General features: G+C 41.0%; 1 protein-coding gene across 2 annotated transcripts; it reads left to right on the forward strand.

Annotated features, from left to right (window-relative positions):
- The first annotated feature begins 561 nt into the window (after positions 1–561).
- Positions 562–17,890, forward strand: LOC142153314 (solute carrier organic anion transporter family member 1A2-like). 2 transcript variants are annotated; one of them, XM_075210799.1, is made up of 14 exons: positions 562–651; positions 1,706–1,847; positions 2,704–2,836; positions 3,848–3,963; positions 5,129–5,278; positions 8,559–8,657; positions 10,234–10,461; positions 11,297–11,461; positions 12,134–12,329; positions 12,679–12,841; positions 14,262–14,431; positions 14,724–14,788; positions 16,475–16,592; positions 17,086–17,890. In XM_075210799.1, the coding sequence occupies exons 1-14, from the start codon at positions 598–600 to the stop codon at positions 17,231–17,233; spliced, it is 1,947 nt and encodes a 648-aa protein (XP_075066900.1). In that variant the 5' UTR covers positions 562–597; the 3' UTR covers positions 17,234–17,890. The 2 variants fall into 2 exon arrangements, with proteins under 2 accessions (XP_075066900.1, XP_075066901.1); XM_075210800.1 differs by lacking the exon at positions 16,475–16,592 and having other exon boundaries at positions 17,086–17,195.
- Positions 17,891–19,247: the final 1,357 nt, after the last annotated feature.

Here is a 19,247-nt window from a genome sequence, read left to right on the forward strand (position 1 = left end):
TAGAGAAAGGTTCAGATTTGCATCAGATTTACAGCAATCTTCTAAAGTTCTAAAGATATTTTGGCCCATTAATTACGTTGGATTTTAATGATAGTTTGGAGTTGTCTGAAACCAAGTTTGCAATTTTAAATATCAGGCGGAAAGACACCAAGGGCTAGATTTACTAAGCTGCGGGTTTGAAAAAGTGGGGATGTTGCCTATAGCAACCAATCAGATTCTAGCTTTCATTTATTTAGTACATTCTACAAAATGACAGGTAGAATCTGATTGGTTGCTATAGGCAACATCCCCACTTTTTCAAACCCGCAGCTTAGTAAATCTAGCCCCAAGTGTAAGTTGTGTCATTACACAGGGCAAAGCGCCAAATTTTGTTTTCTTTACTTACACCGACAGAGTTGCCCATAGCAGAGTATAATTTCCCATCTATTGAGCCGCCATGTTTACGTGATCAGAAACTATTATTATACTTAAAATACTTATAATGTTTTGCATTATGTTGATACGGAGCTGCTATTGCCTTGTCGGTTATAATATATCAATATTTTTGCATTGTAGATAAGACAATAAAACAATATTAGTCCAAACTAAAAAACAAAGATGACACAGAGCTCAGTCCCTGCAGAGAAGCGATGTCACGTGTCCAGACTCAAGGTGAGGAACCGGGAGAACTCCAAAGAAAGCCGATAATGTAATAGTATAATTAAATAATAATAATAAACAAAAATGAAATTAAGCCTTGACAGAGTTCCATCGGGGATTGAAACAGATGCTGTTGGCCGCACTGATTTTCCTCTAATTTAACTTATGGAATGATTACTAGATGATCGTCTGAGTGATTACATTAAAGGAATCTTATATCTACTGTGTGCTGTACTCCTGGAACTGTAGGAGTTCTTTGTGTGAATCTAACTATAAATAAATAAATTAATATATATATATATATATATATATATATATATATATATATATGTACTTGATATATAGCTTCAGAAGCTCTGTGATCACCACTAACCCACTGAATTTCTGTTGCACTTCCTCCTCGTTGGAATGCAGAGGGTGATTATGAAGTGTGAGTTATACTGTTTATTATTCCCAGTATGTTTCACTCATCTGGGGTTTCGTACGACAATGGCAGATTTCTGGAGTCAGGTGATTCTGATAAAGCTCCCACAGATCATAGAAGCTGTAGGGGGAATGATGATCTGGGAGAGGACATCACATGTGGATAAGGAGAGATGGAACTACAGCAGGTGCAGGGAGTACAGCCGCTAGAGGGCACAGGAATGAGGGGGATTGGCAATGCTTGATTGCCCTGACCTCTGAGGCCCTCACTCACCCTCGAAGTCCTCTCAGCAGAGGGGAAGCCTCTTGTGAGAAATTGCATCTGTCGGACCACACATGTTCAGTTGAGAAGAGAGAGGACCTAGGAGGACACAGTAGTATTTATGGACTTACCTAAGCTTAGCTAAAGTGTAACAAGTAGACTGATCCCCCTATGTGGATCAGGTTATTGCTGTTGTACCTTATGTTGGATTTCTACATATTTTATCCACTAAAATCTGAACAATGGGGACAATCTTCTCCATGTCTGACTGCAGATAATGGGGAACTTAATGAACTGACGTGAGTTGTTGACATAAATTCATCACCTGTGGAACTGACCTGATTTTTGGGGTGATACATAAAATTTTTCTTATAATTACAGGTTTTTCTCTTCTCCTTGTCCTTCGCCTATATCACCAAATCCCTGGCCCTTACCTACTCCCGGAGTATGATCACTCAGATTGAAAGGAGATTCAACATTCCCTCATCTCTGGTTGGGGTCATTGATGGAAGCTTCGATATCGGTAATGTATACATTGGAATTACTGCCATATACAGACAAAGTCCTAACTGCAGAGAGCAATGGTGTGATAGAGTGACCCTCGAAGGATTATAGAGACATAGAGTGACCCAAATACAAACCAACCAAAATCTATAACAGCAAAATTGGGACAAAGTAAGCTCTATCCCCCACCCACCAACCCACGCCCACTTGCCACCCAATCATGTCCACTTTGGCCGTAGCTCTGGCTGATACAGTGCAAGTACCGCCCCTTTCAAAGTCCGCAAATTAGGACAGTTGGGAGATATGTGAATAGACATTTTAGTCAATCTTTTCCTGAGAGCAATGGTGTGATGCGGTGACCCCCAAAGGATTATACTCTAAACTTATAGTCACCCAAATACATACTTCCCAATATTTATAGAGGTAAAATAGGGAAAAAATAAGCCCTGTCTCCAATCCTCTCAAATGCCCACTTTACACCCAAATATGTCCACTTTTGCTGGAGCTCTGCACATTTTCATGCAGACTCGCTCCTTTCAAGGTCCGTGAATTGGGCTTGTCTTGCTAAAAAAAGGACAGTTTGGGGTTTGGCTCATGACCACAATACCCTACTATTCATAATTTCCTGATTAAGCTATGAACATGACAGCCTGGTTCAAATTTCACAAATGTTGATTTTAAAAATGCATTTATTACAGTGCAGTAATGATATACTGTCCAGTACGTGACCTCTCAGAGTGATCCTTGGTCCTTATATATAGTTATGTCCTACCAGACCGTCAGGGACCGAGGATCCTTCAAAGACAATAAATAAATAAATCATTGGTAACATTTATGGCTCATTCACAAAGTTCTGTTGTCTCCGTTGTTTTTAGGAAACTTATTGGTTATCACCTTTGTCAGCTACTTTGGTGCAAAGTTACATCGTCCTCGAATGATAAGCATTGGCTGTCTGATCATGTTTCTGGGCAGTTGTATGACGGCATTACCCCATTTCATCATGAAACGGTAAGAAGCGTGATCCTACACAACAAATTATTTACAGAGTAGATAAAATGTTGCAGTTTCCCATCCCCATTTTTATAATCCGTTTTGTTTATTTGTTGTACCTTTGGATACGACAATAATTATATTTTTAGCTAATGAATATATGTAGAATATAAACATATAGCATAAACACAGAATTTGATAGCAGCTCTTATATAAGTGCCAAGGTAATAGATACAAATATAATACAGTAAAATGTATTTTAAATGGACGGTCAGCCTAACAAGCACCCAGATTACAAAATCTCCCCCCTAGGATATACATATACACATATAGGAATTTACCTAGTTTATATGATGGTGCAAGTAAAGTCTGTTTAGCAAAGTTCACAACTCAGTACAGTTTCATTGTTTCCATCATATTATTTTTCATAAGTCCCTTACACTCTCCCTGAACTCTATTCTCAATCTTCGAGAGTCTATTACAAATATCACAAAGTCACTTGATTTATGTAGTGACAGGTTTTCATTTTTCATAGATGATGTCAGGGAAATAATTCTTCAAACAACAATTTGGTGGTATGTAGATATCACGTGTAAGCAGTAACCACTGAGTTTGATCATAGGCGACACAGGGGGATAACGTTAATGCATGTGTAATATATATTTCCCTATACTAAGCAAAGCTAAGTAGAGAAAATTGTTGATGAGAGTAAGCAAGATGGATCCCTGTTCTAGGGAGACTTAAGGGGTGCTCCCTGGAGAGATTACCCACCCGAATCTCCAGGAAGAAGTTTATATGGTGCGTGGATGTTTGGGTGGGATGGAGGCTTGTGATAGGGCAGACACAGCAGCCATCCACACATGTCATTCTATAAATCCCCAGGAACTAAAGAACGCTCAATCTGTTAAATGCTGCCGAAGGGAAACCAGTTACTAGGGAAGTAAATAGTAAATTGATTATTAGAATTATCAATGCACAATCTTTATTGTTCTTTACTCAATAATATGATTTAATGTCCTTAATACACAGATATCAGTATGAGAGAGGAACACCCCAAACTTTACAGAACTTGACATCCCAGGTATCCAACGTACATTTGTGTTTCGCAAATCAAAGCCATGCTGCGGACCCCGAGTTTTCAGATGGTGTGTCTTGTACTTTGTGTTTTTCGATTGTGATACCCTGCATAATATATCGGTAATAATCTGTCACAACACCTCTCACTTATAACCAGATTACAGGTACACTGAATAATGTGGAAACAGCAACAGGGAGAGAATCTTCCCACCTGCCAATAGAAGCTGTCTACCTGATATCTCTATTACTGTTCACGACAAAACTATATACCTTACCCCACAAACTTGTTGTCTAGGTGTGATCCTTGACTGAGAACTATCCTTTGTTCCTCACATCCAATCTGTATCCAAACCCTGTTACGTACATCTAAGAGAACATTCAGAATACACATATATCTCACACAAGACATGCATTCATCATCTCCCTCCTTACTGGTCAATCCTCTAACCAGACTCTCACCCTACAACCTATTTTGAATGCAGAGATGAAACTTATTTTCCATGCAAACCATTCTTCTATAACTGCTCCGCTTTGTCAGTCTCTACATTGTTTGCTGTACTTTGCCAAATCCAATATAAAATTCTTCTACTAACATACAAGGCCATCAACAAAACTGCAACAACAAACATCTCCCCACTTGTCTCACAATATCTCCCAACTCAACACCTCCGCTCTGCAGAAGATTTACAATGACCTGCAGTCACCTTGGCAAAATTCTAACTTTTAAAATGAGAAATTGTCTAGATTCATAGCAGCAGAGACGTATGAATGTAAAGTAACAAGAAGAGTAGCTGTTACCATCATTAATTAACACTAATCCAGAAGTTCAGGAGCTAAAATGACTGATGTAACGTTATCTACATATTACCCTGAGCAGAGTCTTCCCTTCTTCTCTCAGTGTCATTGTTCTCTACTGAGAACTTACCCACTGAGCCACCTCTCTCACTGACTTACTCACTGTGATGTCTATTTCCCTGACTTACCCACTAAGTCACCTATCTCTTATTTACCCACCGAGCTACCTCTCTCCCTGACTTGCCCACTGAGTTGTCTCTCCCAGACGTACCCACTGAGCTGCCTCTCTGACTTACCCAGTGAGCCATCTTTCCATTACTTGCTTACTGATCTGCTTCTCTCCCTGGTTTTCCCTCTGAGCTGCCTCTCTTCCCGACTTACCTATTTAGCCGCCTTTCTCCCTGACTTACTGACTGAGTCACCTCTCTCCCTGAACAGACTGCACGACGGGATCCTCGGAGTCTTTCATGTGGATATTTGTTCTTGTTGGGAATATTCTTCAGGGAATCGGAGAAACCCCCATTGAGCCTCTAGGACTGTCTTACGTGGACGACTTCGCCAAAGTGGAAAATTCTCCCTTTTACATTGGTAAATAGTAAATATTAAATCATACAGAGAATCTGCCTGGACCAAAGTTTAATAACTAATTTTACCAAATAATGTAAATAATACAGTTTACCCCGAGTACATTCCACATCTAGCACAAAGTGTGACTTAAATAGTGAATGACTCGGACATATTAGGGTTAGGGGAAGATGAACTGTGAACTGAAGGACAATTTCATCTTTCAATAAATAAACTATTGTTTTATTATTATTATTATTATTATTATTATTATTATTATTATTAACAACAGGCTCTACTAGGACAATCTTGTGGATGATAATATATATAACATCAAATGCCAAAATATAAATAGGAGTTTTGGAGTCTAATCAGAGTCTATAACATCTTTTAAATGTGATCTGATGAAATCTGTGCTTATTAAAACATTTCAAAAGGTTTTAAAACATAATCTTGGTATAATGACTCATATAGAAATGTATAAACTGTAGTGCAGGGTTGTCCAACCCACGGTCCGCGGGCCGCATGCGGCCCAGCATGCCTGTAAATGTGACCCAGCAGGAGTTTTGGTTGTGACAAGGGGGCAGCACTGTTAATGAAAAAAAAAATCCTGCAAAAAAAAAATACTTACCTTGCGGTCACGTCAGCTGGTGCTCCGGCTCCCTCCCTGGTCTCCTCCTCCGTGCGGCGCTCGCAGTGAATGTCGCGGGTGACGTCATCACACCCGACATCCATTGCGTAGCGCAGCACAGAGGAGTCACCCGCGCGAACTATCAGCAGCAGTGAAAGATTATCCAGTATCTTATTGTTGTTACTCTGAATTTGGACTTTCTGCACCATGCAATTATGAACTAGCTGTGTTCTCTGTATGTATCTAATATAAATATTAAGAGGTGATGAATTTTTAATATTTTAAACCATTTTAAATGTGCAGTGCTGAGTAGGGTGAAAATATCACCCACTGTTACCCTCATCGGAGGCGGCTCCATGAGCCATTTTCCCGCCACCCTATCATTAAATCTCTGTAGATTTCTATTACTCCTCCTGATGCTACCTATATCCGTGACCATTTTGCCAATAAAAAAAAGGATTCATGGGTGCAGAAAGAGAGGAAAAAAAAGTTTTTGGCATTTAATTCCCCGAACCCCACTAAGGGGCAGATGCAGGTAAGTTAAATTGTAGCTGGTAATGGGACTACTGCTTTAATCATGATTCTGCAACAGGTTTCCTAACTCTTACTAACTTCATTTCCAAGTAAGTTTAATATGTTAACTATGTTTTCTATGGTTTTTTTGGATGATCAGCTATCGTTAGTGTTAGTGTATTTTATGTGCGGCCCAAACCAACTCGTCGTCTTCCAATGTGGCCCAGGGAAGCTTAAAGGTTGGACACCCCTGTTCTAGCGCAAAATAATCTCCTTATCACTCTCTCTCTCTCTTTGCCCCTCTTTCTCATTCTCTGCCTCTATCTCTTTCGCTCTCTGTCTCTCTGGGGGGTATTCAATTGAGCGCAAATTTTTTTAAGACCGCGTTAAGTCATTTTAACGCTGTTTTTTTTTATCATTTTCCAGCGGGTTAAATTTACCCGCGATTCAATTACATTTTTAACGCTACTTTTTTTTCATGAAAGGGTCCTCTGGCGCTCCAGTAGGTCTGTTGAAAGTATAGGGTGTGTGAGAGGCAGCCGCGTTACCAGCTATTCAATTGTTTTTTAACGCGGCGGGTAAAACAGGCCAATATGTTGTTTTATCTCGCATCTCTCTGGGGTGTGAAAAAAATAAAAAACCTAAGAAAACTATTTGAAATCATGTAATAATGAAAAAAAATAAACATAAAAAAAATGTTTTTGGTACAAATATGTATATACTAATGTGTTTTGACATGGTATAGATGATTCTATAGTAAAAAATAGTTAAATAAAAAAATATGCTAAAGAAAGTACTGTAATGTAGATATTATCAATGTGTAATGCAATTTAATGTATGAAAAATGTATGCAAATCCTTTTCCTTGTGTTATACATGACAGCGTTAAAACTCCCCTAAAAACTCGCAAACAGAATGATTAACGCAAAGGGGCAGCGTTCCCTCTTTTTCAATTGAATTGCACGAGTTTTCACGCTGCTTTAACTAAAAACGGTCACTATAGTATTTAAAAACCCACGGGTGATTTTTTTTTTTTAACGCTGCGGGGAAAAAAATAAATTGCTGTCAGTTGAATACTCCCCTCTGCGTCTCTTTCTCTCTCTCTTTGCCTCCCTCTCCCTGCTTCTCCGCCTCTCTCTCCATCAATTTCTCTCACTGCCTCTCTCTCTCTCTCTCCTTCTCTGCTTCTCTGTCTCTCTCTCTCCATCTCTGCCTCTAACTGCCTCTGTCGCTCCTTCTCTGCCGCCTCTCTCCCTCTCTCTCTCTCCCTCTCTCTCTCTCTCTCTCTCTCTCTCTCTGTCTCTGTCTTTCTCTCTCTCACAGTTAGTAAGAAAGCAAAAACAATACATTTGCTCCTGGGAACAAATCATGTTGTGATACAAGGGGTATAAATGCATTTTATGTTTTGTGCATTCAGGGAAAATATGTTCTGCTTTTGCATGTAGCACACAAATCTCGGACAACTTGACTTTAACACTAGAGTTGCACTAGGACACGCCCGTTCCCAACTCTAAGTCTGTCACATTTTAAACCCCCCTCGCAGTGCAACATGTTTTTCTCTAAATGAGGTCCACAGTGCAGACGGCAAAGCAAAACCACTGAATAAGTGATATATTGTATCATCGGAACCTGACGCCTCTGTCCTGTTCCCGGCGAAACTCAATTTGCGCAAAATTTACCCCCAAATTTGCACAGTTCTGCTACACTTGTTCTGGTGTTATTCCTGTCTATACAGAGAAAATGTAATCATATATGATACAATCAAACAAATAATATTATTTGGGAAATAATGAGATTTAGACTGAGAAACTGTATAACAGATAATGATTAACTCACAGCTAAAATACGTCATTGGCTTCATGTACCGTTAGGTTTCCATTCTTTCTCCAGTGATTAACTCATCTTTGTCTGAGTAGTGATATCACCAAGTGCTATAATCCCAAAATGTCCGGAAACAGCTCAACTTGGACGTTTTAGGGCAACAACAAAACAATAGAATTTTCCGTATTTTGTTCTACAGCTTTTCCAAGTTTCCACCTTCAATGTGTCCGGTATTGAAGTGTAGAAGACGGATACTGCAATGTAGCCAGGTGAATGTAACCGTCAATGTGTAACATATGAGATACTGATGTGTCTGAGTAATGTCTCTTGTCCTCCGTAGGAATCATACAGACTCTATCCATCGCAGGCCCCCTCCTGGGATCCCTTATGGCAGCCTTCTTCGCACAGCTGTACGTTGACTTTGGTTTCGTAAATATGGGTAATACACAATATTTACATTGTTTCTGAATGATTATAATAATATATTTCTGTTGGCCATAATCTTAGAAGAGATATCACACAATACTTCTCACCGCCTCCCAAACGCAGCGCATGAGACCCCTCCGTGATCCGGTTATTATGTCCGACCACCTTACGGTTGGATCCGTGTAGTTTGGCATTGCCCGTCTGTGACCGAGGACTGAACTATGCGGTGCCGGCATCACACGTCTCTCCCTAGACACGATTCAGTAAGAAAAACTGGTTCACGTGACTCAGGGATTGTTGCCCAAAGCAACACGATGCCCGTAGTGAATAATATGAATCGTGGATACCTCTAGGATCCAGTCAGTTACCATTAATGTATAATCATTGTAGTTATTCTCATGTTGAGCCTGATTCATTAAATGAGCATAACATATTAACAAGCGGATCTGAAGAAACGTCACTTGTTACATATAGGTCTAGGTCCGCTCTGCTTATACTGCACCTGACGTATTGAGACAGACACAACACACAGGATAAGTATAATACATGTGTTTAATATAAAGTCCCTTCAATGCAGAGATAAAAAAAAAAGAATTTTATTATTTTCACCTGTTAATAATATAATTATTCATGAAATATCCTAAAAAATTGTAAAAATAAAACTGTCTACTGAACATAAAATACAATGTTACAGCTGCTCCTAATTGCAGACAGGGGTTGGGTACGGTTTGTCTATGCTGAGAACTCCGACATGGGCAATTCCTCCAAAAATCATGCAAAATAATTCCGACTGTAAAATAAAGAGACTTACGTTGAACCCGACGCTGGAGATGACCGATGGAAGCACAATGCTGAAAGTAAGCCATTCCGATTGAAGAAGTCTTCGGCAGTGCGGGGTGACATCATCGTGACGTCTCTCAATACAAATTTAAAGCGCCAATGTGGGCCTAAGTGCTTAAGCACTCAACCTTAGGGGGATCCACATTGCGGCTTCAAATTTGTATTGAGAGACGTCACGATGATGTCACCCCGCACTGCCGAAGACTTCTTCAATCGGAATAGCTTACTTTCAGCATTGTGCTTCCATCGGTCATCTCCAGCGTCGGGTTCAACGTAAGTCTCTTTATTTTACAGTCGGACTTTAATTATTTCGTATTTTTTTGGGAGGAATTGCCCATGTCGGAATTGTGCCAATTGTATAAACAATTACCACCGGCAGACACATGTTCTAGCTGTATACACAGCCGTCATCACTAGTAATCAGCACTTACACCTGACCTGTAGCTGATAGGACAGATGAACACCTTAGAGATTTCCAAAGCTTGAATCGGACGCTACTGCGTGCGCTGGAGCCTGGCGCCTCCTTACTGTACACTGACTACCTGCATACACCCAGACCCCTCCCCGTTCTGGCCATTAAATCATAGGCTGTCGCAAGTGTCCTTTATGTGCGAACATGAATTGTGTTCTTTGGTGGATGTTTCAGTTTCGCGCATGCACAGAGTGAACTATCACAAAATACGGCACATACCGCCATTTATGTTCCTTAACGAATCAGACCCTTTATTTCTATATCTCCTTCCTTGCAGATGAGGTTTCTATAACCATGACGGACACCCGCTGGGTTGGTGCCTGGTGGGTTGGAATCCTGGTCTGTGGGGCCTTAAATCTGTTTGCTGCCGTCCCCTTCTGCTTCATCCCCAAGACTCTGCCCAAAGAGGGTCAGGAGGATCAGCGTGAGCTGAGAGAGACCCTCCAGCCACAGGTACCAGATAACAGAGAAGGAGATCCCGGGAATAAAGAGATCACAGTGCAAGGTGCGTGTACCACAGGGCCCCGAGCGCCCAGCACAGGGTAGGACATGAAAGAGCTACTATCTGTTTTATAAAGTTAATCCCAAATTCTTATATTTGAAGCTTGGAGGAGCAGTGTTACATTTTATTCTATAGCTCTGATAAAACATAAGAGTATAACTTACACACTCTCCTCCATGACTGACAGCTGAAGACTAATGGAATCTATACAGGACAAAAAGCTTCAATTTCAGTCATTACTGTCATAACAGACATAACTGGTGCTATCCCTGTGTATGAATCCAGAAATCCACACAGTGTATCAGTTACACTCAGTGATACACAACCCATCATCATCACCATATATTTATATAGCGCCACTGATTCTGCAGCGCTGTACAGAGAACTCACTCACATCAGTCCCTGCCCCATTGGGGCTTACAGTCTAAATTCCCTAACATACACACACACAATTTTTGATAACAGTCAATTAACCTACCAGTATATGTTTTTGGAGTGTGGGAGGAAACCAGAGTACCTGGCGGAAACCCACGCAAACACAGGTAGAACATACAAACTCCTCACAGATAAGGCCATGGTTGGGAATTGAACTCATGACCCCAGTGCTGTGAGGCAGAAGTGCTAACCACTACGCCACCGTGCTGCCCATGATATATAAGCACATTTGTTTTGTAAAGCTTGTCAGTCACACTCTGTCTGCTCAGATGGAGATCACTTCCTGCATCCTGTATTTGTGACGCATAATGTGTTATATTGTAGACAATCTGCGATGTGTCTGAGCAGGTTCTGTACACTAATACAATACAGATATTAATCTCCGTCTCCTCTTGTACTGCAGGATTCCTTGTATTACTAAAGAATCTCTTGAAGAATAAAGTGTATATGTTGTTTCTGCTGGTGACAGTCATTCAATTCGGTGCATTTGTGGGTTTCATGTCATTCACCCCTAAATATTTGGAGCAGCAGTACGGTATATCGGCATCTGAAGCCATCTTTCTCATCGGTATGTACGCGATTTGTCTGCTGCCATAAGAGACGACAGAGACGGCGCCCTGACGCTTTCCTCAGTGTCCAGTCTGTGTAGAACTGCGCATGCGTGAGACGGCAAAGAACAAACAATGACACCATTGGGGGCTACAAGAACCCTCAGTGATTTAATTAATATTTGTTGCACTGGGAATTGAGTTTGGGTGAAAATCCCCCCACTTGGTGAGAGATCCTACTGGTTGACATAGAAAATCCCCTCTTTGATATATTCACCATTATATACTTTTCTTTTTTTCTCGGTCCATAACTGATGATTATGAAGCGGTGATGAAAAAGGAGAGAAAAGACATTATATTTGGACTATTGAATCTTATGTGACTTATATCTAGCGCCTTGTGATCCATCTGGTTTCTCTCTGTACTTATTCAGGAGGGTGGTTTAATGTTGATGCGATTTGGGCTGCTGTGATATATTGAAGCGCTCTGGGAAATTATTTTTTATTTGTATTTAGACATTGTATGTTGTCTGGGGCAATACTGGTGATGGGCATCTTCCCTGAGATATAGGCCCATTAAATGCCCGTATTCCTAGCTGCTCGCCAGTGATGAGGGATCAGATGTAAAGTCATTATGTCAGTAATTGCCCACAGAAACCCGAATGACTCAGCGTCGCCCTCTTCTGTCCACAGGGGTTTACAGTCTGCCGGTCATCGCTGTGGGCTACTTTCTGGGCGGCTTTTATATGAAAAAATTCAAAGTCACAACACTGACGGCAGCAAAGTTTGGGTTTTTCACTTCAATAGTGGAATATCTGCTTTATTTTCTGGCCTTCGCTATGGTGTGCAAGAACGCGGTGGTCGCTGGTCTGACAATCACATATGACGGGTAGGGGCTGCTGGCTGATGTTGGACCTAATGTTGGTAAATGTGGGAATAACCGGGGATAACTGCTACAAGTTGGCGATCACAGACACACTGAACATCACACCCAGCAAAATACACATCATACAGATCAATCACATCTGTCAAATACACATAAATTACATACATCAATCACACTTGGAAAATACACATAATCACCCAAGTCACATTCTGTTCACAGACCGTCCAATGAGCGTTTACACCTAAACATCCGTATTTTATATTGGTGGAAAATCTGATCTTCTCTAGAAAGCAGAGATATTTGGTGGTCACGTTGTCTGACGTTATAGTCACATAAAATTCCTTTATTTCAGCGTTGAGCAAGTTTCCTACCTGGATAACTTAACTTCTGCCTGTAACATGAACTGTGGCTGCCCCACTGACGTGTGGGACCCTGTGTGTGGAGGTAACGGGGTGGCCTATGCATCTGCCTGTTTAGCCGGCTGCTCATCGTCTACGGGAAGTGGACAACATGTGGTAAGCGCCAACGGCAGCCTCTGGATACGGGTCTGTCCATCAGTAGGTGACAGGAGACCTTAGTAAGCCTGTGATGGCCGTATGTCTCAGACTCCTCTCCTCGGACTATTACATGATATACTGGCATAACGCTGTGTACATAGAGAAACCACAACGGAACCTATCCTGTTATAGGGCATTTACTGCCAGGTTAGAGGACAATGGGCATTATCATCATCGTTTATTTAAACTTGATGCAAAACTCAGTTACAAATCATATAACTCAACACAAATAACACATAAAAACAGAACATGCACATGCAAGGGAGGGTAGAGAGGGTTCTGATCCTGAGAGCTTACAGTCTACAGTCATGACCAAACGTTTTGAGAATGACACAAATATTATTTTTTACAAAATATGCTGCCTCAGTTTTTAGAAGAAGTGCTGACCACTAAGCCACCGTGCTGCAACAATGACACTTTCCTGATACAAGAGGGTACATCACCCTGTACTTACATTATATGCAGTATGTAGGGAGTGATAGGCACATGGCCGCATATCACACTAAGGGGCAGATTTACTAAAGATTCTAAAAAGGATAAGTGGAGGTGTTGCCCATAGCAACCAATCAGATTCTAACTCTCATGTATCTAGTACATTCTATAAAATGATAGCTGGAATCTGATTGGTTGCTATGGGCGACACCTCCACTTTTCCTTTTTAGAAGCTGTAGTAAATCTGCCCTTAAATTCAGTAATAAGATAAAACAATACATATAATGTAAGAAAGAGACACCTATGTGTAATAACACAAGCTGTATGTTACAGGGTAGAACAAACACATCTGACAATAATAGCGCGGAAGGAGCTGGGGGCCACAGCTGAAGGCTCAGAGGGCCACATAATGTCCATAACTGATGATGATGAAGATATAAATGTGTATATATGTATATGTATATACACCTCCCAACATTTGGGCAGGCAGCATCGGCAACGGACCTGGCCACGACATAATGGGAGCACGGTACGTTAAGATGGGGGCGTGGTCATGCCTTATGGGGAGTGGCCACACCACAGGGGCGTGTCTAGCGCTCGTGAAGCGATAGGCTGCCCTGTTCTCTTCTCCACTCCAAAACCCAACACTGCCGAGTGCACCAGAATGGGAAGAGCAGATTTATTGCTATTTATCTTGGAATCAAAGTAAATCTTCTAACACACACGGAAGAGAACAGGACAGGTCTGAGATTTGACCATGTTCCCGTCTTATGAGGCTGATGATGACATACACAGAGGGTGAATAGTAACATTCCGTATACACATTGAGTTCATACCAAGGTCCTATGATGTGATGCAGTTGATAATTGTCCTGGACAAGTGGACTCGGTAATGTTTGAAGATTTGTCTCCTGCAGACGTTACTATTCAGCCACATTTATCTACAGGTTTTCCACAACTGCAGCTGCGTATTTTCAGGGAATACGTCTGCGGTGCTGGGTCAGTGTCCTCGGGAGGAGCGGTGTCACACCGTGCTGGTCCTCTACATGGTCCTCACTCTGGTCTGCTGCTTCATCTACTCGCTGGGAGCCATGCCGGGATACATGGTGCTAATCAGGTACCACCTCTGACAGCCATATTACTAGGTTACCTAGTGTCTGACCTCTGTTCTGTTACTGCAGAGTACTGTGGGATTAGCACCTTATCCAAGTAACGGGGACAGGGCAGGAAAAGGATTTCTGGGAAAGGTCTCAATTACTGGACCCAACAATAATACATCAGTATTGTTAGTTATGTGGTATTACCGTTATATTGTTACTGATACACATAACTGACGTATTGTTATTGGTATATTGTTACTGTTTTCTATTATTGATACTTGAGTATTGTTACTGTCTGTTCTCTCCTAGGAGTTTGATCCCAGAAGAAAAGTCCTTTGGTCTCGGCCTTCACCTGTTAGCTGCGCGAGCGCTCGGTAAAGGAACAGCCCCCTCTCTCATTGTGTGCTTGGGCCCCTCCTGTTGTACAAGGATAGGGCCACTTCAGTCCACACGTTGATCGCTAGGATCACCCTAGGGTTCCCGCCTTTTTTTGGCTATTAATCTCAGCCTTATTTATTTCTGAATGCTACAAGGGCCCGAAGTGGCCCTTACTAGAGTCATACTAAATGCAGATAAAATGTAAGTGGTTGTACCCAGATATATCCGACAGAATCTGGAAGACACATAGTACATGAATGGAAACCTCTAATAGTGGACTTGTCACTGTCAGGGAATCTCTGAGTGGTGATTGGAGGATATTAGTAGAAGAGCTTCATACTGTCCCCTCCCACAAGCAGCAATTTATAACCAACAATTTGTCGCGCTTTGATTTTGATGCATTTTGTGCCCTAAACCTACGTGTAACAATTTAGTCTCAAAAATTTGCAGTCTTGCCTTTGTATGTTGATTATTTATATGTCAGATGTACATACTTAGACACAAATATAGCGCTGAGACGTGGCTTGACAGTGCTCCATTTACATGCAAAAGTCGCATTGTCGTAATGTTTCTCGTAAGCATGAAATGCCAAATTATTCCCTGGTGTAATTTTGTATCCCTTTGTTAAGTGTATCCAGCCAAATATCTAACTCAGTAAAGCCATTCTATTGTAATAACAAGGTAGCAGAGACGATATATCTAAATAATTTAAGTATCCACTGATTGGGACATCTTGACCCTAGTCCCTGAGTAGACAGCCAGAAATATATGGAGAGCAGAATGTTAATGGATTCATTCTATCTTGGAGGATCCTGGTGTACAAAACCCCATCACACAGGACTCTGGGACAGGCATTGTGGTGCCGCTGGAGGACACCCTACCAGGACAGGGTCTGTGTGAGCCAGTAACCCAGGCTGGGTGACATAGTAACTGTCTAGCTAATCGGTAGTGGTAATATTGTGGGAGGATAAGACTCTGAAAGATACTGAGATTATTACATTGTAGTGCTGACTGCAAGAGGCTGCTGGAGGGTACATGCTACCATTACCCTGTAACTTGTGAACGTCTTGTGCTGTCGTAATAAAGCCTTATTTTGGATATATTCTGGCCCACCCAAGTGAGTTACCATGGAAGGTAACCAGCGCTCCAACTTAGGATGGTATCCTCACAATCACCATCAACATCATCCTCACCATCATCCTTATCGTAATCATCATCATCCCCATCTATATCATCATCAGTACCTGTAAAAGACATTCCTCCTGAGAATTGTATCAGGGGTGCATCCATGCCTCATTAAGGCAGCATCACCAGGGACGTGGCTTTAATCACCTGTACATGCCCTTACTTTACTGCCGTTTTCCCCGCCACTCTTCTGCCTCTCCAGGTATAAGGGATCACAGGTATAAGATATGCTCAAATCTATCTACGGATACATATTAGAGCACATGCGCAGTGCGGGAATGCTTCCATTTATCCCGCAAATCCGAATCCAATATGCATCCCAGCATGGGGCCGGCGTTCCTTTATGTGTGGCAGAATGTGATCAGCGTTGTAATCCTCTACTTATGGTTATATGACAGCTCTTATCACATTACACATCAGCAGTTACCACTTACAGAGACTATTATTCTGTGTATGGGTTTCACCAACAGGAAACGTTAATGCGTCTTCTCTTGCAGGTGGAATCCCCTCTCCGATTTATTTTGGGGCAGCCATCGATTCCACCTGCATAAAATGGGGGACTACAAGCTGCGGAGATCCGGGGGCTTGTCGCATGTACGATTCTGATGCTTACAGGTAATTTATGTCCTTTATTAGGACAAACTCAGGCAGCAGAAACTGATTTAGATAAAGAAATTCATTACCCATCATTTACGAACGCAGTTACATCCGGTTTATGGGAAGGGGCGTAGATGTGCGGACCGGAAGGTGACATCGATGGGTTTTCAGAGGTTTACTGGGATAGTTGTGTGAGTCTCTGATGTGTAGGGTAAAATGAAACAAAGCCCTATCACATCTGGCCAGTAATGGTGCTTTGTGCCCTTTGATAAATCAGCCCCTGAGCTTTGCTTAGTTACCCAAAAGGTTAATGAGACCCTATCATTCTGCCCCTGACCCTTTTGGTAATCTATGGAGACTATATAGACTGCTATATTTGTATATCCCCTTTCATCATATAAGCAATGTTTTTATTAGCAAATATCCACCAAACCTTGTTGACTATCATATTCCTCTCGTTATATCACATCATGTAATAATCCTACTTTCATTATTCTGTTTCTGACTACAGACACCGGTACCTTGGGATCTCAATGATATTACACTTTGCGTCCTATATCCCCTGCATCTTCATTCTTTACTACCTGAAGCGGTTCAGCTCTCGTGGAGAGAATGTGGGGGAACAATCTGAGATGCCGGATCTGGAGAAGACAAAATAGTATATAGACATAGGACAGACACAACACGTGTCTCCAACAGTCACACTGGGCCTGTTTCTTCCCAGTTATGTATTATTTATAGAAGGATACTGTATATTATCATAGACATATATGAATGTGGGGAAACGTTTCATTCAATTCCTGGGAAACTGGACTAAATAGGACACAGAGGAACAGATCGTTCTTGGACGAGGGAGGAGGGGGTGACATGGAGGGAACCAAAATGTGAAGGGGGCACAAACAGAAGAAAGTCACATCCAGACACAACCCATCAGTTTTTGCGATGATTGACGAACTGGGCAGTTGCCTAAGGTGCCATCAATCTGTGTGTCGCAGCCAACGCTGGTCTATACTCCTATAGAATGTATACAATGTCACATTCTAAGTACGGGCAAAGGTCTGCAAACAATCACTAGAATAGTAAGTAACCAATAAGCTCACATTGTATCGGAAGTAACTGGAAACTTATTAGCTCTTGTGGGTTCTGCATCTGAACTAGTTCATAACATCATGTCCGATGATGTACAAGAGCTGGACTATCACTCAATGCAGCAGTAATAATAATAATTCATAATACTCTGCTTGTCCTGATCTTGTTAATCCACTGACATTGTTTTACGTTGGGCAAAGTTAAATAAATCATATTCTTGTACATTTCATTTATTTATTCTCCTTTATTTATGTAGCACTACCATGTTACACAGCGCTGCACAGAGAAACAGATCATATTTAATCATTCACATCAATCTCTGCCCCATTGAGCTTACAGTCTAAGGGCCTGATTCATTAAGGAAAGTACTCATTTTATTTACTTAAGTTTTCTCCTTGACAAAACCATGTTACAATACAAGGGGTGCATATTAGTTTATTATTTTGCATATAAGGAATATGCTGGCTCTTTTTTCCTAGATCAAACTTTAAATGTTAAACAAATAAAACTAAACCAAATAAACAAATTTGTTTATTATTTTGCACATAAGGAAAATACCGGCTGTTTTTTCATATAGCACACAAATACTTTGCTTACTTATTGCTTGCTTATTTGTACTCTGAAAATGAAAGTTGATCTAGGACATGCCCTACCCCCGATATAAATCTGTCCTCACATTTTAAATTTACCTCCCCCTCCAATGCAACATGGTTTGGCCTTACTTACTTACTTACTTACTTACTTTTGGTTAACTTTCCTTAATGAATCAGACCCAGATCTTCAGGTTTCATCCAACCAGATGTCACTACTTGATGTCACCACGAGATGGCAGTATAATGTCACTTAAAGTGGAGCTTAGATTTCATACAGTTTCTGCAACATTTGTAACTTAAACTAAACTTAAATGTATATTTATTTAATGTATATATAGATAGAGCATTTCAGAACAGCATTTTATTCCTCAGTTCACAGGTAAGAGTATATTATTATTATTATAATAGCATTTCATGCAGCGCGTGGTACATAGAATTTATAAACCCTCAAAGAATACAAAGAAATTTATATTTGTGATGTAAATAGTCTTATGGGGGTCTATTTATCAAGCAGTTATAGGCTGGAGAAAGTCTGTGATAACGCTTCACTCAGTTTATTGAAGGGTTAACGGTACAGATATCGCAGATTGTTCCGGGGTTAACAGAGCATATTATGGTCGTTCACATCGGTCTCTGGATTCTGCTTTAATGGAATTGTTTGGTAACAGCACCAGTCCCTCAGCGTGGGGTCCCCCTACCACCCACAGATCTACATCAGCCCTCGGTGGTCTCAGCACAGGGGGATCGGACATGCAAAAAAAAATGCTAAAACTTTTTTTATTTATCCCTTAATAATTGTCCTCACAACATGAATCTAAATAAAAGACTCACTAGAGGAGCATAAAACTGTCTGGATATCGGGAATCCACTTGTGTGATTATGAAGCCTTTAGAGGTCATTTAATTAAATTATCATCTTTCAAAAAAAAAAAAAATATTGTACAAAATGTAATGATTTTATCTACCTGCATCTGCTGATATTCAGCCTCCTC

Source organism: Mixophyes fleayi, chromosome 4, assembly GCF_038048845.1.
Source record: "Mixophyes fleayi isolate aMixFle1 chromosome 4, aMixFle1.hap1, whole genome shotgun sequence".
Lineage (NCBI taxonomy): Eukaryota > Metazoa > Chordata > Amphibia > Anura > Limnodynastidae > Mixophyes > Mixophyes fleayi.